Source organism: Anabrus simplex, chromosome 4 (assembly GCF_040414725.1).
Source record: "Anabrus simplex isolate iqAnaSimp1 chromosome 4, ASM4041472v1, whole genome shotgun sequence".
Taxonomy (NCBI): domain Eukaryota; kingdom Metazoa; phylum Arthropoda; class Insecta; order Orthoptera; family Tettigoniidae; genus Anabrus; species Anabrus simplex.
Window position 1 is genome coordinate 99,371,334 of NC_090268.1, and position 19,811 is coordinate 99,391,144.

Below are 19,811 nucleotides of genomic sequence, written 5' to 3' on the forward strand. Positions count from 1 at the left end.
GTATTTGCAACTAGCACTGTAGCCTCGTTTAGTTCCACATCTCTTAAAGTTAAACCACAAGTCCGGTCATCGTCACCTTTCATCTCCGAGTTCGCATGTTGCGGTGCTATGTTTTCCCTACCCTTCTGTACGGTTTTGAAGGCTGGACGCTCAGTCCTGAGCTGAGAGGCGCATTGAAGCTTTCGAAATGTGTTTGTACAGAAGGATGCTTCGAACATCCCGAGTAGAAAAGAAGACCAATGAAGTTATTATCAATTTGTTAAATAAGAATAAAAGAGCTTCTAACAACCATCAAGGAGCGAAAGCTCAGGTACATTGGACAAACCATGAGAGGTGAACGATATGAACACCTCCAATTCATCATCGACGGGAAAATTGAAGGAAAACAATCTGTGGGAAGATGGATTAATTACTGGATTAAATACCTGCGCCGTTGGTATGGACGAACTTCCATTGAAAATTTTCGAGCCACTGTTTTGACAGTTATCATAATTAATTGGATCACCAACCTTCGTAGAGAGACGACGTCCTAAGAAGAAGATAGTCACCGTCTCCCTCTACTTCTCTTTCCCTCTATAGCCGTTGTAATTACTCCTACCACTACTATTACTATTAATTTCCTTCACACAATATATTATAAATAGGTTGAGCGCCAGTTGCTGTAAGAAGCACCAAAAATCGAAGAGCATGCCTCTTATCTCAATTATTCTCAAAGTGTGAGGTGATAAACTCACACATCTGGCAATATACAAGAATATGGATCAGGACAATTGCAGATTATGGTTGCATTTCCGCAATTGATGATTGTACTTGGAAATTGAATCACTTGTTATTATTAAAAGAAAACTGAATTCATGACTATACGTCACAATGAACTAGCATTGCCGTATTTTAATTTAATACTATAAAAATACCTTGTGAGATTTCCTGACAGAAAATTTGATCTAAATAAAGCTATTGGCATGAATTGAATCGAGCTATGAGATCGCCGCTGATGTAATTCTTCTTTATGTTATTTATGCATAACAAACATGTCTGATGCTGTAATTACCTGATGTATGCACACAGCACTGTTGAACTTGAAATTCCTGGAAAAACCAATGGGTTGATTTTGGAAGCCGTCTACTGTTATCTTATCTTCTTATGCAACCTAGAGTTGACCTACATTCCCTGTCCGATGCGGTTACGTCCACTAAATATTTATTGTTAGAAATTGGAAAACGCTACCGAAAAACCTGTAATATCCAGGCACACTATCTAGTTTCACGCGTCCTGATAGCTAATACAGAGACTGTTGAAATAAATATAACACTTCTATGCTATGTTAGATGTACCTACGTCAGATTCAATTCTCAAAGAAAGTCGCGAATTGCATAGTAGAATTCAACAAAGAATTCGAAGTACCATGACGACTGTTAACTGCATATATCGCATAAATTAGATGTATATATTTCCTATACATCTGCAGACCACGGCACTAAATCTCTGGTGAATTTACTGAAATAAACTTACCGTACGTTGCAAAGTTCTACCTCACAATTCGATGCTGCTGCTTCACTATCAGCCCAATACAAGTCTCTACTCAGATCAGACCACCATTCTTAGACCTCTTTGACTACCTCCTTAGCTCGCTTAGACCATCTCTTAGACTGGTAGCTATCTTTACATCTACTTTTATAAACTCCTGATGACAACTCATCTCCCTACTATCTGGTCATCCCTTCCACATCGACACATGGTAGCTGGCGAATACGGACACACTATCGAAACCACGTGGCCACGCACTTTACAAAATCAGTCATGTGTCTAAATAGCTTCCCCACGCGCACGAACGATAACTACATAGATGTGTGAGCGGAAAATTTACTTGGCTAATACAGCCTCGGTTACACATACCCTCGATTGCAAAAATCATGCCAGCTCATCTGACCACAGTTACAAGCTAAAGTATGACTATTTCAAATCAACAAATTTCACTTATTAATATACAGAATAATTACAAACAAAATTCTCTTATCCAGTGATTAAATGATATAATATGCGTGATACCTAATTATATTAGTATAAATTATGAAAATCAGAATATAAAATCTAATGCGTCGGGTCAATTTTGTACGGTTACACCGTGTTAATAATTCTATCGTATTCTACGACCCAAACATCGAAGCGGACTCACACGTACTGCTTAATCCATAGTGTTCATTCCTAACACAGCATTTATCTCCTAATACCGAGAACCCTCCTGATCACTGCTCCCATTCATTTGCACCAGCAATTATTCTCGCTAATCTCATATCCGTCACTTCTACATAACGAAAAATAATATCTCGAGTCCACACAGCTTTCACTCACGTACAGTACATTAAAGTCCCTATGAGAGGACAGACAGACCTGATATCTTTTTTACAGAGTACTGTTTGTCGTAACTGTGAGCTCTTTGAGCCTTATTCAATTTGACTTAGTAACTACCATTCCGGGAGAATACACATCGTAGGTATTTTAAATAATAAAATGTTTAATTAAAATAGAGGGACTTGCACCTTTCAATGCATATATTATTTGCTTTATCAAAAGAGAACACTTAATTACAATGACTTGTTTCGTCTCTCAGTTTTGATACATCTTCAGCTTAGAAAATAATCTCACATACAAAGGCAGAAGACACATTAATTAAAAGACAGATAAAGGATTTGTTAAAAAGTTATAAAACGTTGATAACTTCTTTCCTTAGTGATTTTAATTTAATTAGATAGCGTCGCTAGGATGCCTGTTAAGCAATTTTATCAGTTGACAAAATTTTCATAAAAAACATCAAACACGAGGTACAATCAGATTCGAAGCTCCAAATATATAAGGCGGAATTACGTATTAAAGGCACGCGTTACCATTCAGATATTCCTATGTTCATTTTATACAGATAGATAAAATAGCATCCCTTTTGCTGAATGGTCAACAAAGTGGTCTCTGTTTCAGAACACCTCGGGGACGATTTCTGGCAGACTGACTTTAATGCAAATTTTATTTGTGGATTACTGTAATCCATGCATTAGCTGCACATGTAGTGGCTACCCCGATGAACAGAACAGAAGAAAATAGAGGAGCCTCCGTGTCTCAGGGGCAACCCGCCGGTCTCTCACCGCTGGGTTCTATGGTTCAAATCCCGGCCACTCCATGTGAGATTTGTGCTGAACAAAGTGGAGGCGGGGCAGGTCTATCGCCGGGTACTCTGGTTTTCCCTGCCATCTTTCATTCCAGTGACACTCTCCAGTATCATTTCATTACATCTGTCTCAGAGGAGTACGACAGGCTTCGGCAGCCGGCACATTTCCTATCCTCGCCGCTAGATGGGAGTTTCATTCATTCCATTCTTGACCGTGTCGAATGCCTGGAAACAGGTTGAGGATTAAAAAAATAGAAAAAAATAGTATAGATAACTGAATTTAAAAATTGTTGCTAAAGAAATAAGGTTCGTAACTCACCCTGAGAGAGGGGATATTGCGTTCATCCACGGTCTTTCTTAGTAGTCATAAGTGGCAACTATATCAGCTCCCTAGGGGTACTCAACTTGGGAGCGTGAGTTGGAAATCACGGGGCCCTAGCTTCTCCTATCACTGTTTCCACTTCTCTTTAGCTAAATATCCTCGATCAATCTGTGTTCTCTTCCGACCCCAACGGGTTTTTTACGACACCCTTCCTAGTATATCCCTCCCTTTTATCTATATCCTGATTATTCTCCTCGGATTATACTTACAAGGTGATGGTTATCCACTTTCCCCTTAAAACAATAATCGTCATCTCCACTATCACTGAAGAGTGCAAATGACTATTACAAAAATGTCGATACAACGAAGTGCTGTAGCATGATATTCCTTTTGAAAGCTAAACCCAATCTCTCGGTGTTATTTAACTACAGGATGCGAGAGACTCGTTACTGTTAAGAACAAGTTAGTTTCTGCTACTTGTACTCCACTGAGAATGGTTCACAGAGATAAGTAGCAGCAACGCATGGCCCGGAGATCACAAACTTGCGAGACACTTGCATCTCCACTCGAGGATATCAATAAAAGCTTACAATGAACTCTCCTTTACAAAGAATACTTCCCTTATTCTGCGACGTAACCCAAGAACATTGGCGGTTTCTTCTCTCAGTGTTTTGTGTAGATATCCTCTGCAAACAAAAGTTGTTCACACTTTTCGAAAAGCTAACTGTGGAACCGTGTGTTCTAATGCCCAGATGGTCGTGCGGATTGGAGGTTTCCGATTGTCATTTATTTGTGGGCACCACTTTTGGTCAAGGAGTCGGTCCTCTTTGCCTAAGAAGTGAAATCATTACGCGGGGGCATGCGTTTCTGTTTCCAAGTGATAACTGCTTACTATGTGTTATTATTATTATTATTATTATTATTATTATTATTATTATTATTATTATTATTATTATTATTATTATTATTATTATTACAATGTGCTTTACGTAGCACCTACACAGATAGGTCTTATGGCGACGATGGGATAGGAAAGTGTCAGGAGTGGAAAGGAAGCGTTTGTGGCCTTAATTAAGGTTTGCCTGGTGTGAAAATGGGAAACCACGGAAAACCATCTTCAGGACTGCCGACAATGGGGTTCGAACCCACTATCTCCCGAATGCAAGCTTACAGTTACGCGCCTCTAACCTCACGGGCAACTCGCTCGGATTATTATTATTATTATTATTATTATCATCATTATTATTGTCATTATTATTTCGTTTTGGCTGACTATGGACCACGTTAATTCGAATACAGCTTCATCTCTTTTGGGGCTGATATCCGTTCCTTGTATTCCCATTCCTTCCAGGTCCTTCTTCACATCCTGATACTAACGCACCGTACTTTTCCTGATCCCAAAAAACTTATAATTTGATTGGTCAGTCTTCCCGGGTTCATTCTGTAGATATGCCCGAAGAACATGGCTCTACTCTTCCGGATGGTATCTGAGATCTTTTCCAGCATGAGATTTAATTCTTGGTTTCCTTTCTTTCTGTATGATCCATCTTCTGTTCTTTTGGTCCCCGGTATCTTCCTCACAATATTTCCCTCCAGTAGTTCCAACTTCTTGACCAATCCTGTTTTTATCAGGTTTAAACTTTCAGCAGCATATAAAGCCTCCGGGCGGTTAATTCATTGTCTGGTAGTGTCTGAGTTTTGCATTGATCGAGATATTCTTCTTGTTGCTAGTGGTCATAGTTGGTTTATATCATACCGGGCGAGTTGGCCGTGCGGTTAGGGGCACGCAGGTGTGAGCTTGTATCCGGGAGATATTGGGTTCGAACCCCACTGTCGGCAGCCCTGAAGATGGTTTTTCGTGGTTTGCCATTTTAACACCACGCAAATGCTGGGGCTGTACCTTAATTCAGGCTTCCTTCCCACTCCCAGGCCATTCCTATCCCATCGTCGCTATAAGACCTAAATGTATAGGTGCGACGTAAAGCAAATTGTAAAAATAAAATAATCCTTTCCCTCTCAATTTTCATCCATCTGGATACTATTTTGATGTTGGGCATTTATTGTGTCTTCTCGAAGGAGATACTTAGGCCTGCCTCACTTGCTTCTTCCTGGAGTTGGACAATTTAGTTCCGTGCCTCCTCCATTGACTCTGACAGAACCACAATTAATAATAATAATAATAATAATAATAATAATAATAATAATAATAATAATAATAATAATAATAATATGTTTTATTTATCCTGGCAAAGTTAGGGGTGTACTCCCTTTCTTACACTTCACCAGTCGTAACCTAGAACACTTAACAATAACTACTGATGACAATAATATGATAATATTAACAATAATAACAGTAATAGTATTAACGAAAGTAATCACACTTACAAAAATCATATCTATGTAATACAAATCGTACGTAGAGTAAATTAAAAATATATGAATAATGAGTACTATAACTACTACTTAAGAGAAAGTTTGGAAAATACATACGTTTCTACAGTACACCGAAATATCGCCTTCAATTGAGAGGGGAATAGAAGGAAGCAAAAGAAGGAAGATCTGTGAAAGGAAGAGGGAAATAATGATGGAGAGGCGGTAGGAGGAGGTGTTTTCAGGTCATAACTTGATGATTCATGCATGTTTACCTAGTATTTCGACACAGGCATGTCATCCCCAAAGGCTAAACAGTGAATTCCAATGTCTTTGTTCTTGCATCCTATTCGTATACCGCCTATCCCTTGCATTATTATTATTACGTTTTTAACACGTAGCGAGAATGTGAAGCGCGGTGTCGGCGAACAGTCCACTCCTATCTGGAAATACCATGAGAGTTCGTGGGTTAACATCACCATCCAACGAACGAATCCTCATCAAGAATATCACAAACCTTCACTCCTTACAAGCACTGTGGATAGACATGCAACTGAACCCAGAGTTTTGGCACGCAATATTGTGATTATAGGTAGGGCCCGGATGTTCATGACATGTCATATTTTATTTCCTTATATTATTTCTGTTGTGTTGTATACAAGGAACTTGGTATACAAGGCACAAGTTTATTGCTTCGACACATTTATACAGTATGTACATGAAATAGAACGAAACTTTTCTTGAAGCTTGTTGAGTTGCATACGTTTAATGTTAATATAAGGTAGTAGGCTGAGGGCCTGAATAATACTTACAAATTGAGATTCCTATATACATTCAATCTTGTCTTGATGGGACAGTCTGTTCCAATGAGAGAATGTTCTTGATAGTCGAAAACTATCGGTCATGTATAATAACAAGTGTTAACTTGTAGAGAGAGTTCGTATTAGCAGAATGCTAACAGGAGGCGAATAACTTGCAAGGAACTTGCGTCTAATGTTCATATATAGCAGAATGCTATGACTGGAGTCGGAGCACTGTAGGGGACTTGAGTGAGTAGCAGAATGCTTGGATGGGTGCTCGACGTGGCTACGGGATGCAGGATGAATGAGGCAATGTCCAGAGGTGAAACCTCACGGCCAGGAATCAGTCCACCTATTCAGAACACATTTCTAAGAGGGTGCCTCCGTGTCTGACTTGCGGTGTAGTCTGATCGTTGGACACTGTAGGAGACCTGGACAGGCGAGAAATGTTGCTCCTTTTATAGTGCTGGCTGACGTCACCGACGATCACGTCAGCGCACTGCAGTCTGCCTCGTGGTCTCTGGAAACATTCATGTGTCGGGCGGGCTGCGGAGATTGTAGGCGCGGAGGACACACACAACAATTTCCATGGAAAATACAAGTTAAGTAAGATTTTATCTACGGTGACTAAAATAATGCAATATTCACTCTTTTAACGTTTTTTGTCACATTTTGGTAATTTATCATATTATCATCATATTTCGCCGTGCATTTACGCATACTTGCTTTTAGTCATCTCAAAGACGGACTTTTTCACATCTCCTCATTGATGTCTGTAATTTTTTACAATTATCTTTCTTAGAAATATATATTTATGTTTATTAGGAGGGTAACCTGTATAGAAAGAGACAGATGCGTAGAAAGCAACAGAAAGATGAGCCTCAATTGAACTCTAATGATTTGACTTATTTCAAATATGCCCCAATAATATCCTGCGATGTTCAGCGGTCTTTTCTCGGTAACAAGCCAATCCTACGTGAAAACAGAAGTACAATTTGCCATTGTAATTCTCTCTGACCGCTCACCAAAATGTGATATTTATTTCGTTGTGTGCAGAGTCGAGAGTTACCTCTGGATTGAGTAATTTCTTTTTTGCTTTACGTCGCACCGACACAGATAGGTCTTACGGAGACGATGGGACAGGAAAGGGCTAGGAGTTGGAAGGAAGCGGCCGTGGCCTTAATTAAGGTACAGCCCCAGCATTTGCCTGGTGTGAAAATGGGAAACCACGGAAAACTATTTTAACGGCTGCCGACAGTGGGGTTCGAACCTACTATCTCCCGAATACTGGATACTGGCCGCACTTAAGCGACTGCAGCTATCGAGCTCGGTGGACTGAGTAATTAAATAAATTCAAAATATAATAATAAAATTAATAGTATTACTTATTTATTATTATTAATGAATGTTCTAGATTTTAAAAGTATGTTTTTCAATATAATGTTGATTTAAATAGCGGTGAGATTTTGAAGATTTTGAAAATATGACCAAAAATCTTGTAAGTCATATTTATTGTCATATTTTAATACATTTTTAGGTCATAAACATCCGGGCCTTAGTGATTACGAATTAATTCTCCAAACCTGACGGCCAACATTTTTTCTACCAAGAAGACTCGGACAGTTTAACCACGGTGTCAGACCATAAAGATTTGACGCCTTACCTATCACGGACACCAGGAAACCTCTAGATGAACGTTCCCGAGATTGTTTCACTCAAAGTACCTTACTATGTTATACGATTTGTGTAGTGAAATAATAATAAATTACATTTTGAATATTTAAACACGGAATATGCAACATAGCATCATTTCTATAAGAGTTTCACAGAGCGAGAAACTTAACCTCATGATATAACTCTGGAAGTTTAGTTTGTGTGTGGTGAGTACGGTATGATATCGTAGAATTAGACGGATAAACTACGCGAGTACATCTCATATTCGTTTCAGTCTCGTAACTACCAAACTTTTTGTTTGCCCAATATGAACTTTGCTGTATGAAATGAGGTACGCTGCGGATGTATACGGGGAGCAAATACTCTCTAACATGACGCAGAAGCTCGTTTATATTGTTACTACAGTCTAAAACAGATTGTACTTTACGTCTCTTGAGTCTACAAGCCACATTACTGTACCGGATACTTTTCAGCTGTAGCTCTGAATCGAGATATGAGGTTTGAGAACAGGGAAATATGTCAACCGAGCCCTGACTAAGGCATAGATGTTTGTGTCGTCCATAGATATTAGAAATTTCATTATATTCTTTATCAAGAACTCCATGAATCAATATTGCTTAACGTGTTAAGAAACATTTTTTTTCTATTTGCTTTACGTCGGAGCGACACAGATAGGTCTTATGTCGACGATGGGATAGGAAAGGCCTGGAATTGGAAGGAAGCGGCCGTGGCCTTAATTAAGGTACAGCCCCGGCATTTGCCTGGTGTGAAAATGGGAAACCACGGAAAACCATCTTCAGGGCTGCCAACAGTGGGGCTCGAACCCACTATCTCCCCATTGCTGGATACTGGCCGCACTTAAGCGACTGCAGCTATCGAGCTCGGTAAAGAAACTATTAGCAAAATAAATTTTATAAACACGAACGACAACAAATGTCAAGAATACATAACATGTAAAATTGGAAAGTTCACTTTGATTACCGTGTCTCCGTGCCTCCGTGGCTCAGGCGGCAGCGCACCGGCCTCTAATTACTGGGTTCCGTGGTTCAAATCCCTGTCACTCGATGTGAGATTTGTGCTAGACAAAGCGGAGACGGGACAGGTTTTCCTCCGTGTACCCCGGTTTTCCCAGTCATCCTTCATTCCAACAACACTATCCAATATATCATTTCATCTGTCAGTAATTAATCATTGGCCTATAGGAGTGCGACAGGCTTCGGCAGCGGGCAAGGTTCCTTTCATCGCCGCTATATAGGGGCTTCATTCATTCCATTCCTGACCCGGTCGAATGACTGGAAAGAGGCTGTGGATTTTCAATTTACTTTGCTTACGAATCCTTGCCTTCAGGATATTATTAGGCAACACCAAGCGAGTTGACCTTGTGGTTAGAGTCACTTAGCTGTGAGCTTGAATTCAGAAAATGGTGGGTTGGAATCCCACCGTCGGCAGCACTGAAGATGATTTCCCGTGGTTCCCGATGTTCATACCAGGCAAATTCTGGGGCTGTGCCTTGATTACAGCCGCGGCCGCTACGTTCCCATTCTTATCACTTTCCCATACTTGCGTCACCAGAAACCTTCGACGTGTTAGTGCGACGTTGAACCACTAATATATATTAAGCAACACATTTGGCTTTCCATTAATTGATGTTAAAGAGCAAAGGACATTATTTTGTACAATGCTCTAGTATGCAAATACTACAAGCGCTAGTAACTAAGTGAAGTAAAGCATATATCTTGTAACATGAGTGTAAATATATTTTAAGTAATACAACTTCATGCCCATGTGATCTTGTTTTTGATAAGCTAAAAGATCAAGGGCCACAAATTTCATTTATTTTCTCTCTACAAAATTTTTATAGTACACGAGTACGTATCTAGCATGTATATCACAATTGTACCTCTGATTTTTAGGTGGTAATAGGTTAGAATGCAAAATAATTTGGTTTGTAGGAAGTGTCATGCAACCCGTTTTACCACAATGTAGAAAGAGTAGAATAAATTCAAGGAGTTCTATAGGCTGTACCCCTAATATCTATGCAAATCTAATAGCATAATCGTTATACAGTGTAGGGTATACTTGTTACTGACTTAAGTAAGTTTGCATTCTAACCTACCAGTACCTAATAATCCGGACTCTAACATAATTAACATCACAGCTGAAACCGTTCTGCTAAAGCAATATGAATTTTCGAATGTTTATTTTAACCTGCTCCTTATCACCTCAAAATTACTATACATGAATTACTTTCGATATCACCGTGTGTGAGATGTCTGTGTTTGTAGTTTCCTACAGTAGCAATAAACCTCGGTACACATCCATCAGCTTACTCACCCTATAACTGGGAATTGTTCTGTCGATAGACGCTTTGATTGTTCATTAGCTTGATCTCACTGAAATATTTATTCACCCGTTGTATCGATTTTCGAATCTAGCACACTGGAACGATCTGTCAATGTTTATTAGTACAATGAAACCATAAGAACAGGGGAAAACACCGAATACCATCAACCGATCCCCTTTCTCTTTCAGAGAATTACACGCTAATAAGGTAGGCTATACATAGGATGGTCGAGAGGTAAAGAGCATCGTCTTAACCCTAGAACTGCGGACCGTCTTTCTGGAAGACGGTGCACTGTTTCGTCAAGTGTTGTTCTTCCGCCGTAGGTTTAAAATTGATCACCAGATGGCAATAATATAGATACCAGCTGAATACTTATACATTTATCTTCAATACTGAAAGTCTTTGAAACACAAACATCGGGCTGGACAAGTTTATTTAGCTGTAGAAGTGAAAGTACTTTCACGTGATCTTAGAATCAAGATGCCAGCCCGCTTTGTTGACGATTCTGAAATCAAGCGTTCGATTTTCGAAGATCTTAGTGAAAGTACTGACGGTGACAGTGGTTATTGTTTTAATTCCGACAAGAAAATTATTCCTGAAAATATTGAAAGTGTCAGCGAAGTACAAGGTGCCTCGGAAGTAATGGGAATTTCCGATGACCGGAATGATGTTCAAGTCGGCGCAGGTTATGTTATTATTGGCATTACGTGAATATTTGAAGAAACCAGCGAAGGGATAAGTGTGAACTGTTGATATTTTTGTAGATTGTTATAAAGAATTTGATCACAACACAGGAAAGAAGAAATTCACCTAAGAAAACTAAGTTAATCTGTACGTTCAAAATTCGTGAAAAGAACTCAAAATTCGTTTTGATGAAAATATGAGTTTTATTTTGCAAACGAAATGAAAAGTTGATAACTGTGGAGGAATACGTAAGAAAATACTTGCTCATTTCAGAACATTATGTTTCAGAAATAAATTATCTATCACAAATTCCTTTATTTGAGCAAAATATTTCAACAGTTTCCTTTGTAAGAAAAGAATATTAGTTGCATTTTACGATAGTCAGAAATCGTGGCAATATTTTTCTTTATTTGTATTATCTTCATTTAGATCAGTCGTTTAGTTTTCTATTGGTATATAATATGGATTTATTAGGATTAATATGTGATTACAAGCATGATTTTATTTTCGTGGTGTATGTTGAGAAAAATAACTGCAGCATTGGACAGAACAACCTGCAGCAGTTCTAGGGTTAAGGTCAGTTTCCTTGTTAATTGAAGGTTGTAAGGAACACTTACAGTTAAGCAGTGTGCAAATTGAGTCCGTTTTGTAATTCCAAACAGGGCAAATGGAAGAAAGAATCACACGAAGAATGAAAAATCAAAAGCAAACTCGCAAAACGTAAAGGAAAGACTGTTCACAGGACTTCGAACTGCATGTGAGAGACAGTGCACTGATGGAGATCTACGTGAATGGGCTATTGAAATTTGCAAATGAGATGAACATTACAGTAGTGATTTCCAGGCTTCGCCGAGTAGGTTGACTAAATTCAAGAAATCACAAATGGTTGCAAGTCGGAAGATTATAAAATTTGTTTCAAGCAAACGTGCTGAGGAGACTTCATTAATCACTGATGCTGAAGAGAAATTCTAACATTCGCGAAAACAAAGCTTACTGTTATTCCTGGACCAGCTGTGTATAATGCTCGAAAACGAAGCGGCTGTCAAACGCACATTATCATTTTGCGGTAAAAAATACACGGAGTCAGTTGTATTGTCAAGCTTATACAATGAAAGAAAGGAAGATATGCAATACAACATTGCCAGTGATAATTATGAATGAATCACCGTTTCCTCATGTTTGCACTTGTATTCAACTTCAGAGACAATGACTACAAGTGAAAGGAGTGTTTATTTATTTTTATTTTTTTGCTAATGGCTTTACGTCGCACCGACACAGGTAGGTATTAAGGCGACGATGGGATAGGAAAGGCCTAGGAGTTGGAAGGAAGCGGCCGTGGCCTTAATTAAGGTACCGACCCCGCATTTGCCTGGTGTGAAAATTGGAAACCATGGAAAACCATTTTCAGGACTGCCGACAGTGGGATTCGAACCCACTATCTCCCGGATGCAAGCTCACAGCCGCGCAGCCCTCATTGCACGGCCAACTCACGCGGTTGTTTAAATATCAAAATGTTATAATCGATGTATCAAAATTTGGTAAAAATAAGAAACAGTAATTTTAATAATTTATTCGAAATTCCTTCTTGCTATTTAAAAAAAATCAATGCTACTCTTGGCTAGCAGATAATGCCAGCAGTGCCAGGCAGCAATCACACTACAAAGAGTGGTTCCTGACCTTGGTCTGGAACTGATTGGGAGACTGATTACCTCAGATCGAGTAGGGGTATTTCAGTCGCCTTGACAAAGAATACTGCATTGTATTCGAAACGTAGGCAAACTGTACGTACAAAAAACAACAACACGGTTCAACCCGGAAAATAAAGTAAATAATTCTACACACCGGGGAAGTTTCACCTCTAAAATTCTGCTTTTGTTCACTGAATTCAGTATTATTATATTTTGTAGCTACGAGGTCCTTGGACATGAATACTATATGCTAAGGGGGCCAAAGACACAAAAAGTTTGGGAAATCCTGGGGTAGGAGATAACCCATCTCCTTCTCTAAGGCCCATCACTACTAACAGCTAAAATTGTGACAATGAGAAAAACATTAGGGCAGGTTTCGGCATGTTAGCTCGAATATTCCCTTGTAAGACAATTAAATGTTTCCCTATTCTTTCCGTTTCCTGAAATGATTATACGCTTTCTTCTTCTTAATCTTCTTATTCTTATTTATCTGTTTACCGTCCAGGGTTGGCTTTTCCCTCGGGATCCTACCTCTACCGCCTCAAGGGCAGTGTCGAGGAGCGCGAGACATTGGGTCGGGGGATACAACTGGGGAGGATGACCAGTACCTCGCCCAGGCGGCCTCACCTGCTATGCTGCACAGGGGCCTTGCGGGGGATGGGAAGATTAGAAGGGGTAGACAAGGAAGAGGGAAGGAAGTAGCCGTGGCCTTAAGTTAGGTACCATCCCGGCATTTGCATGGAGGAGAACCACTTCCAGGATGGCTGATGTGGGAATCGAACCCAGCACTACTTAGTTGACCTCCGAGGCTGAGTGCACCCCGTTCCAGCACTCGTACCACTTTTCAAATATCGTGGCAGAGCCGGGAATCGAACCCGGGCCTCCAGGGGTGGCAGCTAATCACACTAACCACTACACCACAGAGGCGGACTTATACGCTTCCTGAAAAATAAATTTTCCTCAAGGTGACGAACTTCCGGTTAACTTATATTTCAGCTATTTTAGATCAAGAAGTAAAGTATTATAAAATAATTAATTGTGTACTACTCTAACATTTTACATTGCAAAGAGTTAAGAATAGGATTGCACGTTCCCATCCAGTGCCAGGGGCTCCATTTTTGATCGTTACAGGCCTACGACTTTAAAGTATACCACTACAGAGTCCGCCCTTCACCGAGCTCGATAGCTGCAGTCGCTTAAGTGCGGCCAGTATCCAGTATTCGGGAGACAGTGGGCTCGAACCCCACTGTCGGCAGCCCTGAATTTGGTTTTCCGTAGTTTCCCATTTTCACACCAGGCAAATGCTGGGGCTGTACCTTAATTAAGGCCACGGCCGCTTCCTATCCATTCCTAGACATTTCCTGTCCCATCGTCGCCATAAGACATATCTGTGTCGGTGCGACGTAAAGCAACTTGTAAAGAAAATGAGTCCGCCCTTCACCCGGCGGCCACGGGTTCGATTCCCGGCCGGGTCAGGGGTTTTTAATTGTAAATAATTAATATCCCTGGCCTGGGGACTGGGTGTTTGTGTCGTTCTTAACGTTCCTTTGCTTACACTCAACACTTTACACTTCGCAATTTCCAAATACACGCAGGTTCCTAACATATGGTTCAAGTAGGGGCAAGAGATCTTTCTAGGTCAACGCCCCGAACAAACAGCATTTTTTTAAAATACCACTACAGACATCACAACTATACAGTTTTGGCTAAATATGTACTAAGTTTGCCCCTCTTGCCTTACAAGGTTCCATCCAGTGATATTCGTTTTCAGCTGAGACAATGGTTATGTCCCTTCGGGCTTCTCGGATAGAAACAGTGGTATTATCTCGTCTTCGGATCGGCCACGGTATAGGAATGCGCTCCTACTTACTGAAGGGAGAAGTACCTCATCTGGTGCGTACTTGTGACGGTCACCTTTCCGCGGTACACATCCTTACGGAGTGCGTGGACCTGGTCGATCAGCGCCTTAGTCTAAAACTCCCTCATCCTACGAGATGACGTCATCCGTTTGATGAGAGATAGTAGCCTGTTTTATCGTGTATAGAAGTGTATTTTCTATAATTTTTATTTTTATTTTTTATTTTTATTTTTATTCTGCTGACTCTGTTTTAGTTTGTGTTCATGTGTTTTAATGTGTTATTTTAACTAATTCGAACGAAATACATGATTACACTTCAAAGCAACCGTAATCTATTTTTCCCATCATTTTATCAGAAAAAGGCATTGCGAATTAGACCCACTGATTATTTTAAATTCATAACTATATTTCATCATCATTCGTTTTAAAATTCTAGTCAATGGGTAAAGTGCCTGCCTCTTACCCGGAGGCCCCGGGTTCGATTCCCGGCCAGGTCAGGGACTTTTACCCGGATCTGAGGGCTGGTTCGAGGTCTACTCAGCCTGCATGTTTACAATTGAGGAGCTATCGGACGGTGAGATAGCGGTCCCGGTCTAGAAAGCCAAGAATAATGGCCGTGAGGATTCGTCGTGCTGACCACAGGACACCTTGTAATCTGCAGGCCTTCGGGATGAGCAGCGGTCGCTTGGTAGACCAAGCAAGGCCCTTCAGGGCTGTAGTGCCATGGGGTTAGTTACGATACATTTTAAACTTTTCATTTACGTTTTCATTTCGTTCCACCTCGTGCCGTTAGGGGCCTGACCTACATGTTAGGCCCCTTTAAACAACAAGGATCATCATCATACTTTAAGATTCTGAAAAATGCAAACGCTGACTCAATGTGTCTTTCCCCTAGATATTAATTTTTAAAATAAAAATGTAGAAAATTGCTCGCTATTATTGTTGCTTTACCAGATCGTATTGTATTAGATCCCACCAGTAACACGAATTTCTCTTTTGTTTCAGCTACAGTTCAGGGTCCTCATGAGAAGAGGTTGCTGAACGCGCTGCTTGGCTCGTACAACACCCTGGAGCGACCTGTGGCCAACGAGTCAGAACCCCTCGAGGTGAAATTCGGCCTTACTCTTCAGCAGATTATAGACGTGGTGAGTTTCAGATGGTCACTGTGACTTGAGGGCTGATAATAAAGATCTGTAGCTTACTTGCAAACAAGTAAGCTGTTAATGATTGCTCTGAAGTTAGGATCCGAAGTGTCAATATTAAGAGAAGCGTTCTAACAGTCGAGTTGTCTATCTATCTCTCAATGTTTCCATTCACCACCCTGAAGGGGTAGGGAGGGCCACCTAGAGGGTTACGCCCTCTCTCTAGCCAAGAGTTGATTTGCGTGAATTAGTAAGGATATGGCTCCCATGGAAACGTTGACGGTACTTCACACTAGTAACGGGACTATCGAATGAAAACTACCGACTTATTTGATAGTCGTCAACTTCCGTTACAACAAATTGTTTCCGTTTGCATTCGGTTTTTCATTCGGATCGCAAATTCCAATTGTTTCAACTTGTCAGCGCTAAAATCGGCCTTCTCATTTGCCATGGAGTAAAGTCAGAGTTGATAGTAGACTCTATACTCTTTGGCATGAACCCCTTGACTGGCGCAAATTATGATGTGAACACATGAATTAATAAAGCGAATAATATGTTCTGATTTATTTCCTCCTCGCAGGAGTTGGTAAAATTGGCTCATTTATTATAAATGAATAGATATCTGACTCAAAGTTGTATAAGGATAAATGTAATTTTACTATTGTGCACTTTTATCAATAGACAATCCCTTATAGTTTTTGTAAATACTTCCCTTGTAATAACCATAAACGTCTAATAATTGGACATTAACATTAAATGAAGGGAATTATTTTGTCCACCTCCGTGGTGTAGTGGTTAGTGTGATTAGCTGCGACCCCCAGAGGCCCGGCTTCGATTCCGGCTCTGCCATGAAATTTGAAAAGTGGTACGAGGTCTGGAACGGGGTCCACTCAGCCTCAGGAGGTCAACTGAGTAGATGTGGGTTCGATTCCCACCTCAGCCATCCTGGAAGTGGTTTTCCGTGGTTTCCTACTTCTCCTCCAGGCAAATACCGGGATGGCCACGGCCGCTTCCTTCCCTCTTCCTTGTCTATCCATTCCAATCATCCCATCCCACCGCAAGGCCCCTGTTCAGCATACCAGATGAGGCTGCCTGGACGAGGTCGTATGGTCAGCACGACGAAATCCTTTCGGCCGTTATTCTTGGCTTTCTTGGCCGGCACCGCCATCTCACCGTCAGATAACTCCTCAATTGTAATCACGTAGACTGAGTGGACATCAAACTAGCCCACAGATCCAGGTACACATCCCTAACCCGACCCTGAATCGAACCCGGGGCCATGGGTAAGAGGCAGGCAAGCTACCGCTTCTTCTTTCTTTATTTCTTTCTTGCCGGGCTGAGTGGCTCAGACGGTTAAGGCGCTGGCCTTCTAACCCCAACTTGGCAGGTTTGATCCTGGCTCAGTCCGGTGGTATTTGAAGGTGCTCAAATACGACAGCCTCGTGTCGGTAGATTTACTGGCACGTAAAAGAACTCCTGCGGGACTAAATTCCGGCACTTCGGCGTCTCCGAAGACCGTAAAAGTAGTCAGTGGGACGTAAAGCAAATAACATTATTATTATTATTATTATTATTATTATTATTATTATTATTATTATTATTATTATTATTATTATTATTATTACTGAGTTACCCGTGGAGCGGAAAGAGGTTAAAGAAGGTGCCGAGGGGTCTAACTACAATATTAAAGTTAATTTAAAACTTTAACAACGATTATATTTCTTTAGAATTTAAAAAAATCAACAAATAACAACGTAACAGGTACAATTAGCAATATAGAACCAAGTCAAGGAAAATACAATATAGTGATTTCCACAAGTCCTGGGCTTCAAGCCCCTCGCTTTACATTTCCTGAGCTTTCAGCTCAAATTTACAAAGAGCACAAATTGACTCAAGGACAGATTTCCCCCTAATAATTCATGGCGCACTTGCTCCCAAAATCCAACATCTAGCCTTCAAGAGGCATGCAGTAATCTTACTTTGAAAAAGAGCTAACAGGCTCTCAGTTTTCCATGCCTATTCAAGGCAACATCAACTTACAATTTCTGGATTACATAGGGGTATTTAATACCCAACCTACTGGGCCTTCATGGAACAAGACTAATGGCTAAATAAATGGCCCCAACACAAAATGAATAAATTAAGACATTACGGAAAGGAAGAAAACCAGTTACAAAACGTAGTCACCTCAAACCAATATGAAGGGGAGCTCGAGAGGGTACATCACTCTCTATCTCCGAGAGTTAAAGATTTTATGAAGTTTTTACATTAGCCGGCAGAAAGTTACATTTTTAGGAAAAGTAGGTTACATAGTTAATAATTCGGACCTTTCCCTAGGGTTAAACTGCGGAGTTAGCAAGAAAGAAAGATGTTATGTGGCCATTACCTTGTTGATGTACTGCAGACCGATGAAAGAGGCCAACCGCCTCCTGCTTTGACACACACACTCAGTAAGATGACTATCAATTGGCCAAGCGACGTGAAAATCCGCAGTTTATAAACCCTCGGGGAAAGTTCGAGATCATTCAAGATTAAACTAACCACACCCTCTCACTTTTATTGGTGAATTTTAAAGTTGCACTGAAAATCGGAGAAGGCTGATTGGTAGAAAATTAATTACAGAAATTAGGAATTGGCTAGATTCAAAACTGGCGGAAATAAAAAAGGAAATATTGCCAACCCAAAAATAAATGAACATCAATTAGAAAAAAAACTTATGAATACAAAACCTCCTTAAATCAAAGGTTCTTTCACTTCGCACCAGGGTGCATGATCACCGTTCTTTGGTAGTGTAATCTATGAGAGAATGTCCAAACTTCTTGATGAATAGGAAACAAAACAAGTAGAAGTTCACACAGTTCATGAAACTTCACAATAACAAAATTATACCAGATTTTAGTGGCGACGCCTTCAGAGTAAAGTTCTACTTGTTGTATTATTGGTTTCACATTTGATAGATAGAGGAGTTCTTTTAGACGCTCATTTTGAACGCGCGGCGTAGAGATGTACCTCCCGGTACAATTATTATTATTATTATTATTATTATTATTATTATTATTATTATTATTATTATTATTATTATTATTATTATTATTATTATTATTATTTCTTTTTCCTTTCTTAATCCGTTTACCGTCCAGGGTTGGTTTCTACCTTGGACTCACCGTGGGATCCCACCTCTACTGCCTCAAGGTCAGTGTCATGGGGCGCGAGACTTTGGGGCGGGGATAAAACTTGGGAGGAGAATCAGCATCACTTGCTATGCTGAAGAGGGACCTTGTGTAGGAATAGGGATGGGGAGATGGGGAGATTCGGAGATTGGAAGGGCCGTGGCCTTAAGTTAGGTACCATCCCGGTATTTGCCTGGAAGAGAAGTGGGAAACCTGGGAAAACCACTTCGAGGGTGGCTGAGGTGGGAATCGAACCCCTCTACTCAGTTGACCTCCCGAGACTGAGTGAACCCCGTTCCAATCCTCGCATCACTTTTCAAATTTTGTGGCAGAGCCAGAAATCTAACCCGGGAGTCCGGGGATGGCTGCTAATCACACTAACCACTAAACCGCAGAGGTGGACTTCCTCTGTCCACCTTTCCTAATCACACTATTGTTGTAGTTAGCCATTAGTTTCCTACTGCTTGGCAAAGTCCTCTCCCAGTTATCTGTGTCGAGCTGTCGTTGGCCATGACGATCCCACGTGAATGTTCAGATCGTCACGCCATCTTCTTCTTTCCTCTTCCCTTTGTCGAGTTTCTCCTGGGGTAGCCATTCCG

At 40.5% G+C, this 19,811-nt stretch overlaps 1 protein-coding gene across 1 annotated transcript in view; it reads left to right on the plus strand.

Annotated features, from left to right (window-relative positions):
- Positions 1-19,811, plus strand: part of LOC136872184 (neuronal acetylcholine receptor subunit alpha-7) — a 511,170-nt gene that overhangs the window by 42,155 nt on the left and 449,204 nt on the right. Inside the window, exon 4 of the mRNA XM_068227358.1 lies at positions 15,906-16,045. Coding sequence (XP_068083459.1) covers positions 15,906-16,045 — 140 coding nt within the window. The remainder of the gene's footprint in view (positions 1-15,905; positions 16,046-19,811) is intronic.